Raw genomic sequence first — 20,359 nt, forward strand, 5'->3', positions numbered from 1 at the left:
ACCTTTCCATTTCAGAGCAGGTTATCTTATCTCGACAGCTTCAGATTTTATTAACTTTTTGTTTCTTTAAGTTAGAATTTTGATAAAATGTGGCTCCAAAGATAGATTTGTGCTTGCAGGTATGAACGTTTACCTAGTAAAGTTTGTTAGAAAGAGGAGAAATGGCTCAGATACAGTTACTATATATTTTTTTATTTCTCGGGGGAAAGGGGAAGGGGTAGATGTTTTTCGTAGCTCAAGACTGAAAGGTGGACTGGTTGAAATAGGGCCTTGTTGAATATGTTTGATGTAAGCTTTAGTAAGTCACAATCTCGAGACAAATAAATCGGGACAACTCAAATTTTCACATAGTTCAAAATTAACAAAATTTGGTAATGTATGAATAATTTAGTTGTTGACTGTATTTTTATCTTGGATATATCAAAGAAACAATTGAACCTTCTATTATCTAAAGTAAGGTCTTGGGAAATAACATTGCTTATTGTAAAGAAGAAAATGTCTATTCTCATGGGTTTTATTAACATTTTCGTTTCCATTACATGTAAATTACAAATAAGATAACTTATACTCGGCCGTTTCCAGACATTCCAAACATTTTGAAACGGAAATCGTGCCGTATAAATCATTTCTTTGGAATACCATTACGTAATATGAGCCCACCCCTCCCCCCCCAAAAAAGAAATATTTACATAAATGTTATGTTTAAGTCGTGCGTTAGTAGCAGCAGACAATTGCTAGATGTCATAGCTTTAAACCAGAATAAATATAAAGTATATAAGCTCCTTTTTACAGCGATATGTTGACACATTTTGCAGTTTCTTTGATACATAAAATATGTAGCGTCGAAAAAACTTTAGAATTTCTCATGTTAAATTTTTGACATTATCAATGAAAAATGTATTCTTTGCAATTATAATTATGAACGTTCATGGATTTTGTAGAGTACATTCTACGGTATGTAGTAATACCTGTAAAAGTCATTTTAATCGTAACATATTAATACGCATTATAATTTTTTTTCTTTTTCAATCGAGTGCTCAAAAAAGATCCAGTATTATGCATGTCATAGGACCAGTAACGGAAGAAAATAGATCGTCGCTTATTTTAGATGAAATGGTTGAATGCAAGTATTGAAATGGTAATAGATATGATGGACTCCAAGTTGGACCTTGGTAGACAAATGTATTCTTGACGATATATATGTAGAACATTTATTTTGTATTACACTTTTGAGATTGTAAATGGAAGAGACTATCTTTATTATTTATTTTGGAAAAAAAGAGTGTAATGTGCTATTTAAGTGATTCGGGTAGCTCAATAAAGACAAACGTGTACATGCGGCAGTACTGAATAAATTATGTTGGATAATTAATACTTGAACAAGTGTGATTTGTTTTGATTACGTGCCATGTGTATCATAGAGCTTTATATTGTATTCAATTTAAATATTCCTTTACAGAATATATCTGATTGAAAAAGCTTAATTTTCATAGAATACAACATTTTCTGCCGCCATATCAGAATTAATGGCTGAAGAGAATTCTTCGCAGTTGCTGTAAAATCAAAAAAGCAAACTACTCATGAAGATAAAATTATAAAGTACTAGTAATCAGTACTATAAACTGCGATTAGTTTAGGCTTACCTTGTGTGTATACCTTTAAATAAGGAGTTGAGGTTATGCCTTTGAAAAAAATACACAACCTCTAAAAACATATCAAATACTTATAAGAAAAGCTTTAAGGAGGCATATATTGTGTGGAGCATTAGAAAATGAGAGCAGCACGCATCGCACAGTCACATACGCACACACCCGCACCTGTTTTGCACATCCACACACACACACACACACGCACCACCACATACACCAGTTTTATGTGGCGATTACAACATTCTTTGTTACCTTTTATTTGTTTAAGGCAATATGTGGAAGAATAGATGTATATCAGTCAACTTTACATCTTTTAAATTGCAGTTAATTATATACTATATAAGGATAAGTACACACAACAAGAAAACGAATGACATCAAAAGTTAATCTCTATACAAATAAATGAATATTGAATACATTTACCCTGTTTTAATACTATTAATGCTGTTGGTGTTATGTACACACTTATGTTGTTCAATATATTATAACTATAACTGTACCATAATAATTATTTGTTTAAAGATTCACAGCAAACACTTAGTATACACGATGCGAACTATATCAGAAAATTAGACACTTCCGTAATCTATTCTTTTTCTACATTAATTAATATTTTTACATGGTAAAACATGAATGAGATTTGAATTCGGAATATGTTGTTTATGTATATTGTTACAATAAATGATAAATACAGAGTTCAAGGATTTATTCAGTGATCTAATGAAAGTGTAATTTGTACGACTGATGTAGCACTACTTTGCCTGTTTTTAATGAAAATGTTATTTTTTCTTCTCGGACTTGTGCCCCAATTTATACAAAATCCTGGATTCTCCAAATGGTGTACCATCTAAATTTTATTTTTTATGTTTATCTCTATGGTGTGAATCTTCACCTTTATACATCTGGACTTGTCTTTCTTTAACCAAGATCTTTTACAAATGGCTGTATAATATATATACTAGGATTTAGTCCGAGCTTGTTTCATTGTCTGAACTACAAAAACATTGTTTCCACTGCCACAAATATCATTTTATCATTTTTATCCAAACTAATAGAGTTTTCAAGGACCATATCACTATTGACACTTGTGGAATGATTTTCTGTTTCGTATCTAAAAACTGACTATGGCTTAACTTTGAAAAAGTAAACGAAAAAATGTTTCCAGTGGATTGATGATAACTTTTATGGCAGTGGAAAAAGGTCTTAAGCGTAACTGATCTCTGCGGCGACTTCCGGTGTAGTAGGCACAAATATGACCTTAATACGAGAGAACATGAGAGCAACACTCTCGTAGCAGGGATCACAGAATGCTTTGATGCAGATGGCGTAGCTCCTGGTGGCACACACTAGCTTGATCATGTAAGCCTTGATACATGGAACAACACACCTGAAAAAGAAAAGGTGTTTATTAATTATTGACGATGAAAACATTTAGGGAGAAGGCCAGTTCAAACATCTAAGGATTTTATAGAGAATCTAGAATTTAACTTCAGGTCATTGAATTACTAAGACGTTTGATTTTGTTTTTTCTTTCTTTGTCACTAAGAACTATAAACAGAATGAGAAAACTTGTAACGGTGAGTATTAATAAACGATAGTGCAAACCTGACACGATGCATCATTAGTTTTAACCCTACAAGAAGCACAACACTGAACCATCTGTTCTCAACGTTGAACCCTCTAGCCATTACTATGCATCCAGAAACCATGTATATATCTTCATAGAAGTGCAAGCAACCATTTAAAAGTAGAAGCCTCTTCTTTATGTGACTGAATTTTTTTTTCTTTCTTCGATCGTTGGAATGCTTTGTGCAAACCTGGTTAATTTAGTCGACCCCAACCCAATCGTTCCCATAGCGACGCTCAAGTAAATGTACTGTAAATATGTCATCATTGCATTCCTAGATATACTACTATCGGTTCTTCTTTCAGGGATCAACGTCACATTTTTTGTCACGTAAAGAAAAATAATTTTCCGAGAAACTTACCAAATGTGGCAGAAGGATAGGATAGCGAAGTAAACACCCCAGCAGAAAGCTGCTGGAATACTGCATACAGTGCTGCAACACGAGTAGCAACAATTTTTGCTCCAGTTGTAGGTGTTGTAGCTCTTGATCCAAGTCTGCTCCTGACTGTGAATACCGTCTGGCTCGGCGAATATTTCATGCCAAGACACCTGGAAAAAACAAAGGATCGTTCGAAATATAAAAGCTTTGCTTTCATTCAACAACAAAAGATTTGACTTTTAAATGTTAAATAAAGAAACATTATTCTCAGAGATCGATCCGCAATGCATAATGAGAAGTCAACTAATCAATAATGATTTTGAAAAAACAGACATTACATTCATTGTTAAATTTTGATTCTTTCATAGTACTCTCTCTTATTGGTAATACTTCATTCTATTCAATGCTACATTTGCCATGTCTATTCTTCTTGGCAACAGGTGGAAATGAGAGCCCAAATGGTTTGAGAAAGATGATGAAACTTACGATTTAATGGACTGTGTATGTTGAATTGAATCTGTTTTAACGGACGAAGTGGAACCGTCAGCGACAAAAATGAAAATATGATGCAAAGCAAATTCTCACTAACATGTTTTAACTTTTAAAACAGAAGGAGATGATCTAAAATCAAATTACCCAACTATGTATGGCATACATTCGTAATATCCATCAGGCTCCTAAAGGTTTTTAAGGTCTTCAAAGAGCTTGATGATAGCACGTACAGACTGCACAGTGGATTGGATTTGAAGGACCCTCCCTGCATGACTGATCTTTACAGAAGTTTGCAACCACACGAAAGAACACCCCCACCTGCCTCCCTGCTGCTAGTCTACATTCATGCACTGCCTGTATCATCCGATGTGGAACATTATTATTTCATCAGATTATTTCATCTCAATTGTCTATCACTGTATCAGATTATCGCATGAAATCTTTTCAGAGCCAGAAGGGCATTAATGCTTTGAGTTAACACCCTTCTGGCTCCAAATAGACGATTTGCCGGGATGCGTCATTGAGTGTGCTGATCGTTAGCGTTATTACTAGGTCTATATGCAAGCACACTGGTCGACCATACTTTTTATTTGACGCTTGGTGAACTCTTGAATAACACGCACATAAAACTCTGTTTGTTCTTTGAGCCAAAATAAACATCATAAACAAATAAAAAAAAACGTTATAATGACAATACATTACATCATTACGTCTAATGTCTGGCTATACATATTCATGAGACTTAAAATTGGTTCCGTTGAACTAATAATCTATTATGTTCGTTGTAATTTTCCTGTTTAAAAGAAATGATTCATTTATAAATAAAACAAACAATAGTGGTCTTCACTCTCCCACACCCTCTTTTACCAACTCAAATATCTGCAAATTTAAAGAAGATTATCAAATGAATGTTTTTCATGTCTGTAGCTTATTCTGCATTAAACCAAATGTAAATTCATCTTAGATCGAAATAGTTTCATTCCCCCCAAAATATTGCTCTCGTCTGTTATAATCCACGAGTCCCCCGTTTCCCAAGAGCTTGGTTTGGTTTGGTTTGGTTTTATTTTCCGTATAAAAATTCAATACATACAAGAATACAATTTACAAATAATACAAATCAAGAATTAAAAAACGGCTGGAAAGCTCTATATTCAGAGCCATTATTAAAATGGCTCTGTTCTTCCTAGAGCTACAGTATGGGGTGACCAGCAGAGAAAAGGTCCATGTAAATATCAAAATACATTGCTAAGGGTTTCAAAATGCCGAGTTGTCCATGCAGATAATTTAAATTCCCCCATCTCTGGATACGCCAAGGGCGCTGCCAGAGCTCAAACCTGCCTTCTTAGGACGAGTATGTATCGACAGAATTTTGACTCGCCCCTTTTGTCTCTTCCTATGGCTATGCAATTTGTCGACATGCTTGCTCTCTGTTATTAAACAACGGTGATGTATTCCCCACAATATTGTGCCATAATTAAATAATTCATTTAATTTAATAATTCATTAAAAATGTATGAACATTTTGGTCCAAACCATCCTGAGGTCCACTCACCTTTACATGACTATTGATGTCATCGGGATCACGGTCCTCCATTGCGAGCCCCTGAGGGACAGCGAGTGCCACATCCGACTGTTTAATCGGCTGCTCGTCAGACGCCATTTTTACAATATCAAACTATTTTAATATTATAAAATAAGTGTTCTTCGAAGGGATCTGATAGTTCAGAGGACACCAAGTAACCATGCAATCAGGATATCGACATCAGTCACTCTTCTGTAAGACTGGGTTTTCTTCGGCGTCTCAGCTGTCCTTCTGATTCTCTTAACACGGAGCAACATGCGGACACGTCTTACTGTACTGATTAGCCAGAGCCTTAACCATTTTCGCTGACCAGAACAAACAAACTGACAACTCGGGATAGAATCATTCTTGACCCACACACAAACATTAAGGACACAGGTAGATACCAAGACCAGCGAACAGGGTAAAGTAAATAAGTTCATCATTAAGAATAAGAGTAAACAAGACCGCTTGCTTACATTGTTTAATTAACTGATTTTCGCTTGGGTTTGATGAATACAGCACAACGCCACACCATGTATGCAAAAGGAAACCAAATCTTACCGTTAGGTATTTCTAATCTTACTCAAGCAAAATACCTAACATTTATGATTGCTATCTTTTTATCTGATTAATTCGTATTACAGAGGGGTAGCTACACCCATCCTTAAACAAATCTTTTTTGTTTAAAGTTCTATTTTGTTAAAACCTTAATTATCAGACCGCAAAGCTCCAGCTACAGCCCGCTGATTAAAGGCAACACATTAGAATAATATGACTGCATTGAGTACAACTTAGCAGAGAATAATGAGAGGTATATAATATTTTACCATCACATCGTTTCATCGTAGAAGAATGCCAGATGCTATCACTATTACGAGTCAGAGATGTATGGTCAGCAAAATATTATACGCCCACTGATTACTTACAGGCAGTTGGTTTTTGAGTAAAGGGCGAGATCATTCTTTAACTAAAACATGGATTAACATTAACCCACATCTCAAATTCATCAGCATTGTAATAATCATTTTGAAAAGATTCATGTCGGCTTGAATTAACATACAGTGCAATACAGTTTAATTCCACTTAAAATTATTTATATGACACATCAGCGTTAACTATTGTGATAGGCAATGGTGGATAGTGTCAATTTTGAAATAAAAGTATCATGGCAGACACTTTTCATCTTACAGTTTTGGGGTGTAAATAGAAACTGGATACAACAAATGAATATACTTAACAAATAGAAATTACATTATGCATATTTCAGCAGTTATCAATCATCACTTAAAAAAAAGACAATTATGTACAAAAATATCAGTTAATTCATCGGCAGTGATATATATGGATTATATATAAATTATGAATATTTTATTCAGACTCAAAAATGTGAAAGAAAATAATGATAGACAAAATGAAGACTTAGCCAAGCACAGAATTCACGTTAGTCTCGAAGGCATATTACTCTCATCAATCAAGACAAAAGCTACTAAACTATTTCTTCCTTCTGCTGTCACATGCTTTGGAGACATCACGCTTGTTGACTGTAGACATTTCGTAGCAATGTAAGTATATTATTATGATGATACAAAATATAGTAAAATGATGAATTAAGGTTGCTTTGGCAGGTTTAGTGTAAGGATGTAATCAGTCACTCATTGCCGGGTTGCATTAAATCCAACTTCAAACTTTACTTAGGTTAAAGCCCCACTGCACTTCTTATAGCTACTTGCTCCCTCTATATAAACAATGCATAATCGGTGACCATTGGTCCCCTATGATCCCCTTTTTATTATGTTAATTGAGAGCTGATTATGATGAGATAACCACCTGTTGGTGACCATGCAGGGAGGTCTAATCACTCCTGGCCAAACTAGTGCAGAGGGGCTTAAACAGTTTCGGCAGATCAATGAAAACATTTGAATATAAGTCCACGATATAACTATATGGTACATTTTATATAGTTGCAAGTATAGGTCAAAATTCGTAAATATATACATGTATATTTAAAAGATTGTAGGATGACACACAAAAAAGAGTATAAGAAATAGAAAACAACAAAAAAGACAATCCATTTTGGTTGGTAATTAATAGAATGCAATGGTTAATCATCATGGTCAATAATTAGGTCAATTAACATGATCAGTTAATATATAGGTTTTGAAAAAACAGTAATGTCAAACTTCTTCAAATGAACATAATTGACGATCAAGCTTCACTTATGAGAAGGCATTATTAATTGATTTGATTTGATTTGATTTATCTATCCACCACTCATGAGATGGATTGCCCTTGTCCGCTAAGAGCTGTTTTTAAAAGGGGTCAAGATGAAGATCGGATTCGATTCTTTATCTCTCGATCGCACATACTTCGTAGGGTTCTGGTGGCATAGTTAATCCACTGATGCCTCGTTTACTGTGAGTTGATTGGTCAGGAGGAAGTTTGAATTCAAATCTCTGAAAGAGATTGGTGAACAGTAGAAAGGACTCCATCTTGGCTAGCTGAGCCCCCAGACACTCTCGACGACCTTAATTTATCGGGAAAAATCAGGAAAATATCATATTCAACTGAACCATGCATACAAATCAGTTTTTTCTCAATTATTCAAGGTGCGCTTGACCTTTTTGATACCCTTTTCAATATAATTTAGCTGTAAGAAAAAAGGATGGCAATTTCCGCACACAAAAGATCTGTATCTTTAATGCATTTGCATTGTGTATATGCAAACAGGGCCCCGAGGAAGACCAGCTTGTAACTTATTTTAAGTATTTGTTGTATCTTGTCACAATGTATGAAATGTTAATGTTTTAGACTATGTTAATTTGCTTTTTAAATTTCATTTGTATATTTGTATGTTTTAAAATGTCTTGATTGCTGATCAGGCTACTCTGTCTAAATATTCGTGAATAAATAAATAAATAAATAAATAAATCTATGTTCTTTTGATAATGTTATCATTAATTAATGTACACTATTCTATACATTTTGTCTATGTGGATTTCTCTACCCATGTCTAAAGTTATTAAAACTATAAGCAATGATTTTACTCACGTTTCCTTTCATGATAAGATACAGACATTTCGTATGGCAAATTTTGTTCTGTTGACAATCGATACATAATTTATTTTACTCCAGTTATGTTACGAGCATGCAAACTTCATAATTTTCGCGCTATATTGATCACATGAAGTTTGGAAAGCTTGCCCAATTACGAGTCATCAACTAGTGACGTGGGCTTGACAAAAACTTATTGATAGGTTTGCTTAATTTATCATTTTCCTCAAAAGTAAGAAAGAAATCAAATCAAAAGTTTGTCTGTCAATGTGGGGTCATTATCATACTGATCATCAAAGAATTTAGTTTAATCATTTTAACTCACCTAGACCAAACGGAATCCACGAATCATTCTTCTTCACCGTCGGACTGTCATGGTTCTCCAGGAACCGCTCAGGACGGAAGTCGTCGGGGTCATCCCAGACTTCCGGGTCATGATGGGCGGCCCAAATATTCGGGATGATGGTCGTTCCTTGAGGGATAGTGAATCCTCCTAGGGAGACACTCCTGGAAGTCGTGTGTGGCAGCGACAAGGGTAAGACAGGTCGGATTCGCATCGACTCCATCAAGGCTGCCTCGCAGTATGGAAGACGAGCTCGGTCACTGATGGCTGGTTGACGACCACGCCCAACAACGGTATCCAGCTCAGACTGTACCTGTGGCAACGTATTAGGAATACGAGTTAATGATGAAGACACCACGCACGCATACACACACACAAACACACATACGCGCACTGGTCCCTAATGCTCGAATGGGCACTTTTGGTACAGTAATGGTGATCCCTGGCATCAACTTTTCAGCACCTCAAAAATAAGATTACCCTTTTTGTCATGGTGGTCAGAGAATTTTGGAGTAAAGAAGAAAGAATTGTGATATATTGTTGTTGCTGCTTGTCAGGGAATTGGAGATTTGTGCTCCAACCCCCCCCCCCCCCCAGTCCCCGACCAGAGAAACTTTAATCCGCCACTGGCGATAGGCTAAAACAGTGCACGGCAAGCTAATTTTATTTGAAAATGTATTACATACAAATGTTTATGTTTGCATTGATTTCATAAACGTCATCGAGGCAATCTAAGCTTATAATATATAATTTTTGTTCTCATCAAATTCTTTTTCGGGGCATCATTAGGCCTATGTGAAATTATTATACGGTTTAGAATGCTTCTAACTTTTGTCTGCACATCAGGATAGAGGCACAGGTAAAGTATAGCCCAAGAAAGAGCGGTAGACGTCGTCTCAGTTCCAGCCGCAAAGAAATCGAGGACGACGCGACAAAATTCTTCGACGGTAAAGTCCTTGGATATGCCTTCATCAGCCAGGTATGCATCAATGATATCACGAATGTTGTCCTTTTCGAATGAGCTTGTATGGAGTTTCAGCTGAGCCATGATGAATGATTTCGACTGAGAGAGGTTACGACGAAAGTCTTTGTACCAAGGCATATACAATAGAAAAGAAAACACATTGACCAAATCAGAACCCGAAATGGTAGAAAAGTTCTCAAAGAATCCACGCAGGATTCCCTGAAATTCCTCGTCATCGTATTCGAATCGACGTCCGAAGACAATTCTGCAAATGACGTTGGCCGTTGTATTGTTCAGCATAGTGAGAAGATTGGTTGGATGACCTCGGAGTTTCTCTATCTCTTCGCAGAGGTATCGTACTTCTAAGTTGATGTGTGGTTCAATGCTTTTCTTTCCCATGCCGAAAGCCCGGAGAGCGGTCAGACCGAATTTCCTGAGATCGCCCCACGGTTTGCCGCTGCTCCACACTACGGATGCTGTTTAAAAAAGAAGAAAGAATGCTTCATAGAAATTCATTCACTCTTAAATTTTCATTGACATAAAACCCATGTCTTTAAAATAAAACTGTCAACAATTAAGATCTGATAATGTTTTCAAGAAAGAACACTATTTTGTGAATGTCGTCTTTCAGGGGCTGACTGGGACTAATACAAGTTGAATTGGTCTCGAATTAATTTGGTGGAAGTTGTTTGTTTATTAAAAATACATTTACTTATTTATCGATTTATTTAATTTGCCAATCTGAAGCAGCAGATTCATGGGGACAGATGCTTCCATTTAATATTTCAAGAGGGAGGCAAAAGAGCAATAAAACAATTTTACAGTAAATTAGCTCTCTCTTCCTCCTTTCCGCTCCTCTCCCACCCCCTCTCTCTCTATCCTCTCTCTTTCCTCTCTCTCCTTTCTCTATCGCTCCCTCTGTCTCTCACCCCCTCTCTCTCTCATCTCTCTCTCTCTGTCTCTGTCTCTCTCTCTGTCTCTCTCTCTCCCTCTTTCCCTCATAATATCTCTCTCTCTCTCTCTTTCAGTTTCATCTCTCCCTCTTACCCTCATCTCTCTTTTTCTTTCTCTTAGATAAGGGCAATACTTTTTAAAGGTAAGCTTGAATAATTATGTCACATTATCAAGAAACCGGAACAAATCAATTTGAAAAGCCTGAATAATTAATTTGTTATAACTGTAAATGCGTTAGATTATGAAATTGTTATGTGTTTTAACAATGTCGTATTTAAAGTTTAATCGATAGCAATCGAGTTCCAACGACTAAAGTCTAAGGCTGAAGTTTAGTTTTGCACTAAATGGCTCTAAAAAGAATGTCTTACCATTTGGATTTGAAGCTGGTATTCCCAATTTGACATGTTTAGGTGTGAAGCGATCGGAAAATACATCCGCGTTCTTAACAAGGGCCTGTTGAATGACGTCCCTGTTATTCAACACCACCACAAGAAATGGACCCCTCCTAAAGCTAAAGATTGGTCCGTATCGTTGGGCTAGGCTGGCGTAGCACTCATGAATTAGACCAGATCCAGCTCTGTACCCGATGATGGGCAGGGACCAAGGACCAGGGGGTAAATTTTTCGGACGGCGTAGAAGCCAAGCGCAACAAATAGACACAGTGCATCCAAGAAGGAATGTAGTCACAAATACCGAAAACATCATCGTTTGTATTATGTCAACGTTAATTTCTAGAAGATTTCGGCACGGAGCAAAAACTGTCATAATTATGTTTCAGATGATGAACCGAAGTAGGTAAAGATACAAGTTGAAGATCTTGTTCTAAGCATGATAAGCGGAAATTATGATCGAATCAGTATGATTTATTATGTCCAGTAGCCACTTATCGCTATAAAATGCCCCTATCATGCGTCAAATATCATATAAAAATGATATTCCACCAGCGCAGCATGACCGATGTTGATGATCACCTGATCACATTCAATAATTCATAATACGTTAAACGGTGAGATAACGGGTCTATCAAACAACAATCATGATTGAACCTTGGATTTTTATATGTCAATAAAGTAAGTAACTAAACTAAATATTTGGAAACGAATTGCAGACATTTTGTTCATCGCGAATATTACCCATGACGAGGTTTTTATGATCTTTCTTTTAGCTTATCATTCCATTTTATAACTTGATGGCATATAAATAATTTCAAAGTGGCATCACCATTATGATATGCCTAACTGCCAATACGCATTTTGAATATCAGGTTAAGGGGAGTCCACGCTGATATTTATGGCTTGTATTGATAACAGCAGAAAGACAAGAGAATTACATTTGTAAAAATAGGAAATAATATATGAATTTTGAAGTTTGTAATCAGTGAAACACAAATTGGCAACATGCACTTCGACGTAAATTGCGAGGTCCCCTCTATATGCAGAGTATTTCATTAAATTCACTTTCTTAGTTATCGATGACGGAATAGATTTCTTTTTAAAAGGGGTTGTATAAAAACACATTTGCAATAATTATAAATTATAGGGCGCATGTATGATTTTAAAAAGGAAAAGGGGATATAGACATTTCTGATTTTGTTTTGTTTAGTACATAGCAATTATTAGGAGGGGACCTCGCAAGATATAGTGTTGCCAATATGTGTTTGATTTATCTCAACTTTAAAACAAAATCACAACTTTCTTTTCATAGTATTTTAGTTGCTCAAACTTTCACTGACCTGTTTCTCACATTTCCCTGCTTCTGAATATCAGAATGGACTTTCCCTTTAAAGGTGCTTTTGCAGATCAACATTGGTGGAAGCAGGGAGATGCTCCCTGGTGGAAGTGAGCAAGGGCGAATCTATTATAGGAATGCTAGAACCGAGGTGGGGATAGGTCTACAATGTCGAAATAAATGAAGATGAAAGAATAAAACACTTTGGAGATTTTATTTCGGGAAATAATGTTACAACGTTACTGATGAGGACATAGCATAATAAAGACAAGATTAATGAATAGAGCAAATATAATGGTGACTTTATTCTCTTACACGTTTTCTCTGGATAATCTCCTTTTTTCTCTCTCTCCCGTCTGTCCCCCTCTCACTCTCTAAAAAAAGAAAGAGAGGGGGAGATAGAGAGAGAGGAGGATAGAGGGGGAGAGAGAGAGAGAGAGAGAGAGAGAGAGAGAGAGAGAGAGAGGGGATTTATTCATTGAGGAATAGACTAATTTTCAAGAACTAGTGATGTTTTAAAATAGAGTGACTTTACTGAAAGCATGAGTCATATGAATAAGAACTTTGTACACACACACACACACACACACACACACACGCACACACACATATATATATTTCTCTTCTGAAAAGATAAAGTAGCCTACTTCGGGGTATTGCCTCGATGCCTTTTTAAAGTTTTTGTTTGCTGATCGGATGTTTCGGAACTTTTTACCAATAGATGGCGCTTATTCTCGATTCGCTTTTGTGCAGACTAACTTCTACTCGCTCGCAAGAAGGGCCCGGAAGAAGGGTTGGTTAAAAGCATTTTTCATTCGATTTACTAACCTAAACTATAAAACCTCAATATTAAAAGTATTCTCAATATTGATAATTTCCACCGGGTTGTAAATTTAATAACTAGGGTGGTCGGGTGGACAATATCCTGGATCACTGGCAAATTATTACAAATTGTGGCAAATGTTATACTCATCGGTTACGTCTATTTAGTTGTCCCTTGGGAGAAGTGCTGGATGGTAAGTGATTAGTTTACCCTCAACTGCAGAATAATCCACTGTACTTTTAAAGACCCTATTCGATGAAAATACAACTTTGTATCAATGGAAAGATGAATGAACATAAAATACATCATAACTATTTATTGTTATACTCTCTCCCATCTTTATCGAGGACAACAAAAGAAAGTTAAAAGAAGAGTTGTTCGTCCTTTCCCCGCTAGTGGTTCGCGATTTTTAAGGGTAGTGGATTCCTCAGACTTCATGGAGTGAAGTATCACAATATTATTTGACCCTTCTGATAAATGTTCATTATTTTTTAGATTCTGTATTGTTGAAGTTGAATAAATATATACCTGTCAAACAAGTTGAACCCAATGATAATGATAAAGAATGAATGACTCCACGATTAAAAGACTTTTTTAGTCAAAGAGAAAAGGCTTTTCAATGCAAAGATAAGCTGCTTTGGCGACGTTTGCGGAATAAGATCAATCGAATGAGAATGTATAACAAAAATGGTCATTATAATACTCTTGTTTCACATCTTAAAACAACAAATCCAGGTGCATGATACAAACAGATTAAGATAATAACTAAAAGAAATTTAGACTCACCAGTCAAAAATACGCGGTATTGCAGGTAACGACCCCAAATGTTATATGAAAAAACAGCAGAGGCTATCAACAAGCTGTTTATATCAATAACAAAAGACCTCCGACCCCTGTACAAGAACAGATTACCTGCATTCTTACCTTCACAATCAATATGCCCAGAGGTCCAACAATATGAGGTTCACAGCATGCTTAAAAAGATAAAAAGTAACAAAGCAGGAGTGAAAGAAGATCTTCCACCTCGTATTATTCGTGAATTTGCATATGAATTAAGTCAACCTGTAGCAGATATCTTAAATGCATCTTTTCATCAGGGCATAGTACATACCATTGCAGTGGAAACTGAAGTCAAATTGTTCCAATCCCAAAATCTCAACCACCAACAATACGACCCATACTGTTAACTATAGTCGTCTCTCGAAAGTGGCAGAATCTTTTATAGCCAAGTGGCTTTTGGAAGACATATTAATTTACATTGACCCTCACCAATATGGTAATAGACCTGGTTTATCAACATCTCACTATCTTATTAGACTATTTTTTGAAAATTGTAAGAGACCAAACTCTATGTCAACTATTATTTGTACCGATTTTTCCAAAGCATTTGATAGATTGGATCACAATATTTTGATTAAGAAATTGATTGACCTCAATGTCAGACCATTTATTATAAATTGGGTAATAAGTTTTTTAATCTCAGTGTGTAAATACCTAAATGTTTTTTTTCTGAATATGTAACCACCCATGCCGGGGTTCCTCAAGGTACGAATTTAGGCACAGTTTTATTTCTAATTAATATGTTCAATGATGCTTGTGAATATCGATCGTTGTTATATTTTAAATATGTTGATGATCTTACTCTACTTGAAGGTCGAACATTACAAAAACAATCAATGTTACAAATTATATTAGATAATTTATTAGAATGGACAGAAAGTAATCACATGAAACTAGACCCTAAGAAATGTAATGCAATGAGAGTTACATTCATGAAAAATCCATCTATTCCTGAGATTTTGAGTATTGGTGATTCACAATTGTCATATTTCAAATCTATACAAATTCTGGGAGTCTACATCCAACAAAATTTGAAATGGGACACTCACATAACTGAAGTTTTTTAAAAAGCGCAATAGAAAACTTTACATGTTTAGAATGGTTAAGCAATATAAATTACCAATTCCTGACTTAATTCAAATATAATTATGGTGGATACATTCGTCCTGTTTTAAAGTATTGCGCACCTGTTTTTAATGGAGGTCTTACTTTAGAGCACATATAGAATTTAAAAAGAATCCAGAAAAGAGTAGGTAAAATCATTTTAGGTGAATGTTATATAAATTATGAAGACACATTGAAACGATGCCAACTTGAACGATTGTAAATATGGCGTGAATTTGTTTTTGTTTTTGCTGTATCTCTAATTAAAAACCCACAATGCAAAGGCTGGATTCCTAAACGAAAAATTGTTGGCATGTCATTACGAAATAAACAAAAGTATAATCAATATAAATGCAGGACCTCTCGTTTTAAACAAAGTGCAATACCATATTTGATTGATCTTCTGAAAGGTATAGACCAGTTCTGGCTATGCGATTGCATTGTGAAAGAAACGTTGTGGAATCGATCAGAAAAGGTTGATCATCTAGCATAAAACATTGGTGTGTACTGCAAGGTTCTGGAATCATTAAAATGAAAAGAAATTTGGCCCAGTCTACTCTTGGTAAAGTTACAAGCCCTGTACACAGAAAGATTTTTATATGGGACTACACGATATCTATCCAGTCCCTATAGACTTACCAAATATATCAATTAGTAGGCGGTTTCCCCGGCAAAATTTGTATCATCACGTATTAGTAAAAGACATATTCTTTCACATAATAAGAGCTTCCATTTCATTTTTTGAGAGAGAGGGGGGGGGGGGGGGGGGGGGCGTTTCCAAAACTGCATGGTCTCTAAACCTTTAATAGTCGCTGATTGTTATAAGTTTTTCTTTACAAACCCAATATCTTTTTATTTGTATATTTGAACAGTTGTCTTTTTAATCAGACTTGCATTTTATCTTTCATGGACTTATTGTACGCTTATGCAAATATGTTTTGTGAATGGATATTCTTTTCTATTGATTATGTATCATCGATAGTAATGTTGTAAACATATACATTTCAGCTTTTTTTTAGCTGCAACATGTGCATCATTGTATTTTATGTTTTGCGAAATAAACCTTGAATTGAATTGAAACCCTACAAAGTTCTCGTGATTATGAAGGGAAATGAAACAAATACATTTAACTCCTCATATTCATATTTGTTAATGCACTATGTCCCATTTGCAGCCAACATCGAATTCTGTAGAAGTTTGCAGGAATTGTGAATATGCTACGTACTACCGTGTGAGCCAAAAAAAAATTTACACCTAGAAAATTGCTAATTATTTTTAAAATCATCTATGAACAGTAAATTATTATACATCTTATGAAAGAGTGTTTTATCCCAAATCATTTGGTATCCTTTTTGTGTGGTATGTGTTCACGCTTGGATGAACATGAGGCATTGTTTGCGAGAGTGCAAAAATCGACTTGCGCCAAAGTGATGCCTACAGCATGTATTATGTTGGGATTAGCGGAGTGAGAGAATGAATTGAATGTATCAAATGAAATGCATTGCATATGCTTTTTGCAAAAGCAAAGTCACACACACACACACACACACACACACCCACTCGCGCACAAAATGTTCGTTGATAATTGATATTCGATATTTGGTATGTGTGGCATGATTAATTTTGTTAGGGATGTTATAGGGATCTGCAAAGACCGAATTACTACCAAAATCCCAATTGTTTTATTCAAACATCACATATTATGCAAGGGATCCCGTTTACTTTCTATACATGCACTGTCAGCAACGGTGTCGATTGTATCCGTGGTTGGGGGGGGGGGATGATATGTGCCAAAATATTTTCGGCAATGGATCAAAGCAACCAAGAGGTAGAAGCGTGTGGCAGTTTGCACCCCCTCCCTTCCAAGTTATTAACTTTTTCAAGTCACCCTCAATAAAGATAACATTTCAGAGAATATGGGACCCATGCATGTGGGTCCCACATGGGCTTGCTACCTGGGTTATTATCCTCTCAAGCGAGTAGCAAGGATTTTATTTTAGGGGCGGTAGTGAGCACGCGAAGCACGCTCCCTAGGGGGTGGGTGCAGGGAGGAGGGGGGGGGGGGCTTCCCCCATCCCGCGCAAAGCGCGGAAGCTTTGATGTTTAATAAATCATTCGAGAGAACGATTCGTTGTACCGTTCTCGACTCTTAATCCTTGTCTAAATTCAGTTTCTTTTGACGTTTGATTAAATTATTAGAGAAAGAAGACGATTCGTTGTACCGCTCTCGACTCTTAATCCTTTTTTCTTCCTTCGTCCTCTTCCTTTCTTTTTTCTTTCTCATTTTTTTTTTTTGGCCGGCGTTTTTTTTTTTTTTTTTTTTGGGGGGGGGGGGGGGCGACTGCCCCCACCGCCCCTCCCTGGCAACGCGCCTGTATAATCCTTTCTGTCTCTTATTATATCTCTCTCCCACTCTTCTACTTCTACTTCTTTTTCGCACTTTTGGGCTTCGCGCTTAATATTTAGCTCGTTGCATTTTAACGTTGCGGCATTGCATTTGGCGCACTTCGTTTCTATGATGCTGTTGATTAAATAAATTGAATAATTTCATCAATTCTTGATGAAGCCGTATGAGCGAGAATTCAATTCTTCTCAATTATTCTTGTCTCATATACGGTTGTCTCATTTACGTATGTAGGCCTATTATGAAAATGAGATAGCAAAATGTGTATATTGATGGTCATCTTGCGAGTAATAACCATTAACTACTCTCATCGGGCTCTCATCATTAATTTTTCTCTTCATTTTTTTTTTATGGTGAATTATTGGGGGGGGGGGATATATCCCCCCATCCCCCCTGGATCGACACCCATGACTGTCAGACACTGACTTCATTTTGTCTTTGGTAATAACATACATAAAATGAGCTATAAAGGGTAGGCCTACATGGGCACATGTCTACATCAATATCTACTTCTTGAAATAGCCAAAATTAAACTGATGGAATCTTTGCGCAGCGCAAAACGTACACCATTCGGTACGAGACTCTGAAAATCAGACTATTTACTAACTGAAGGATCGCAATCCCTAAAGTCGATTAGACAACTATCGGACGTTATTTTCCAGCTAAAGACATTTTCAAGCACTTTCGTTTTGAGGGAAGTTCTAAATTAGTCTTATTTCCGGTAGAATTTAACCTTTTCATTTTGGGGCCTCTAAATGGGACATATAATTATTGTTAATATTGTCAAACTTTAGGATAATTAAAATTAATATATGTATATTGAGATTATAAAATCAGCCAACAGATTTTTTGATTATTTTGAATATAGATAATGATGTGGTGTAAAGTTTGAATTGCTTTAATAAATTATTATAACCTGGCCAGCGCTTCAATGTGTAGATTTAACTGCTGTTTGAAAATGGGTGATGCATATAGTGTGGGAGCGTGTGTTTGGGTGTGAAAACTTGAGAGAGTCGAAAGAAAGATAAATAAATAGAGAGAGAGAGAGGGAGAGAGAGAGAGAGAGAAATAAATGAAAAGAGGTTGTGTGTGTAATGTGTGTAAGAGAGACAGAGAAACAGAGAGAGAGAGAGAGAGAGAGAGAGGGGGGGGGGGGAGAGAGAGAGAGAGACAGGGAGAACGAGATGAGTAGGGCTGTACATCAAGAGCATTTTGCGTCGACTGATAGGACTCTTAACAATACTTTCCCTCTTTTACGGTTGAGGGGGGGGGGGGGGGGAGTACTGGTTTCTTTTATAAACTGTCCCATCATTAGTTACGTTCGGACGGTATAGGTAGTCATGACCTCCGATATGTTTCGATCTACTGCTGATAAGCTACCGGTAATGCCGTGGCTCTAGAACAAAGTCTCGATTTGTAAGAGGGAAGGGGGCAGTTTTCCGTCGCACTGGATTTCAATAATACACACTAAGCGGTGTTTAAATATTAAACACCTGTTAATCATGGTATAGGTATATCACGAGATATGCACCAGGGCTCAACTTTGTGAATTTATATATATGTCATAATGATTGGTGAAATAGTACATTCTCTAATTGTTTCAATCCAAATATAAAGTAAATTAAAGTTATTACACATAACACTATAGGTTAGGTCTTTAATTTCAAGGCATATAATATTCTACCGCCGCCGTTTGTGTGTCATTGAGAATATCCACGATTAGACCAGACTATCACAACAGTAAATCATTATGATTTGTGGCATTATACGCAACAATTATTATGAAAAGCCAGTCCCCGTGCACGTCACGATGACTCTGTGAGCTCTAGCAAGATACTACTCAACTCAGATCAGATAGGCTGATTCCCATTTGATACCGAGTGCAACAAGAACGGGGACCTTTGTTCTCTTTTCATCATTCTGCCGTGACTTCCATACGCGCGTTGTGCTAGCACGAACAATTACGTCTTAGGGAGATGTGTACTGGGTACATGCTAGTCAGATGCACCTGCTACGTTTCAGTGGCAGCACTCAGTACAATACAATACTACAATCTTATTTTTCAAATATATATATATTCAACAGTCATGTCAATTTTCGATCAATTGATAATCGCATCCGCTCATAATTGTTATCACTTTGATATGAGGTATTTCTAGACCCTTGATATTGAGACTAAGGCCTCAATGGGGGGTATGGGGGGGGGGGGGCAAATGCATAACATATGTCCACGATTAATTTGCATATTCTTTGTACCAAAAATATTGTCATATCAGGAACCAAGTCTATAAAATAAGCCTCACCGGTTGACCGATCATGGGTTTTATTCTTTGTATATATGAATCTGGCCCGGCATGAGCAGCTGTGGCAATAGGCCGCCTGGAACTGACGTGAAACAAAGACTCGATCAGAGCAGGGAAGGAAAAAGCAGGTCTTG

At 36.3% G+C, this 20,359-nt stretch overlaps 2 protein-coding genes across 2 annotated transcripts; both read right to left on the minus strand.

Moving 5' to 3' along the window:
• Positions 1–2,032: 2,032 nt before the first annotated feature.
• LOC115918288 (caveolin-3-like) lies at positions 2,033–5,992 on the minus strand. The gene is made up of 3 exons (XM_030972535.1): positions 5,700–5,992; positions 3,638–3,825; positions 2,033–3,036 (listed from the first exon to the last, which is right to left on the minus strand). The coding sequence occupies exons 1-3, from the start codon at positions 5,805–5,807 to the stop codon at positions 2,853–2,855; spliced, it is 480 nt and encodes a 159-aa protein (XP_030828395.1). The 5' UTR covers positions 5,808–5,992; the 3' UTR covers positions 2,033–2,852.
• Positions 5,993–7,499: 1,507 nt separating this feature from the next.
• On the minus strand, positions 7,500–11,871 carry LOC577206 (cytochrome P450 2U1-like). The gene is made up of 4 exons (XM_030972536.1): positions 11,392–11,871; positions 9,935–10,545; positions 9,088–9,418; positions 7,500–8,235 (listed from the first exon to the last, which is right to left on the minus strand). The coding sequence occupies exons 1-4, from the start codon at positions 11,786–11,788 to the stop codon at positions 8,057–8,059; spliced, it is 1,518 nt and encodes a 505-aa protein (XP_030828396.1). The 5' UTR covers positions 11,789–11,871; the 3' UTR covers positions 7,500–8,056.
• Between the last annotated feature and the right edge of the window lie 8,488 nt (positions 11,872–20,359).

Source organism: Strongylocentrotus purpuratus, unplaced genomic scaffold (genome assembly GCF_000002235.5).
Source record: "Strongylocentrotus purpuratus isolate Spur 01 unplaced genomic scaffold, Spur_5.0 spur5_scaffold_6, whole genome shotgun sequence".
NCBI classification, from domain to species: domain Eukaryota; kingdom Metazoa; phylum Echinodermata; class Echinoidea; order Camarodonta; family Strongylocentrotidae; genus Strongylocentrotus; species Strongylocentrotus purpuratus.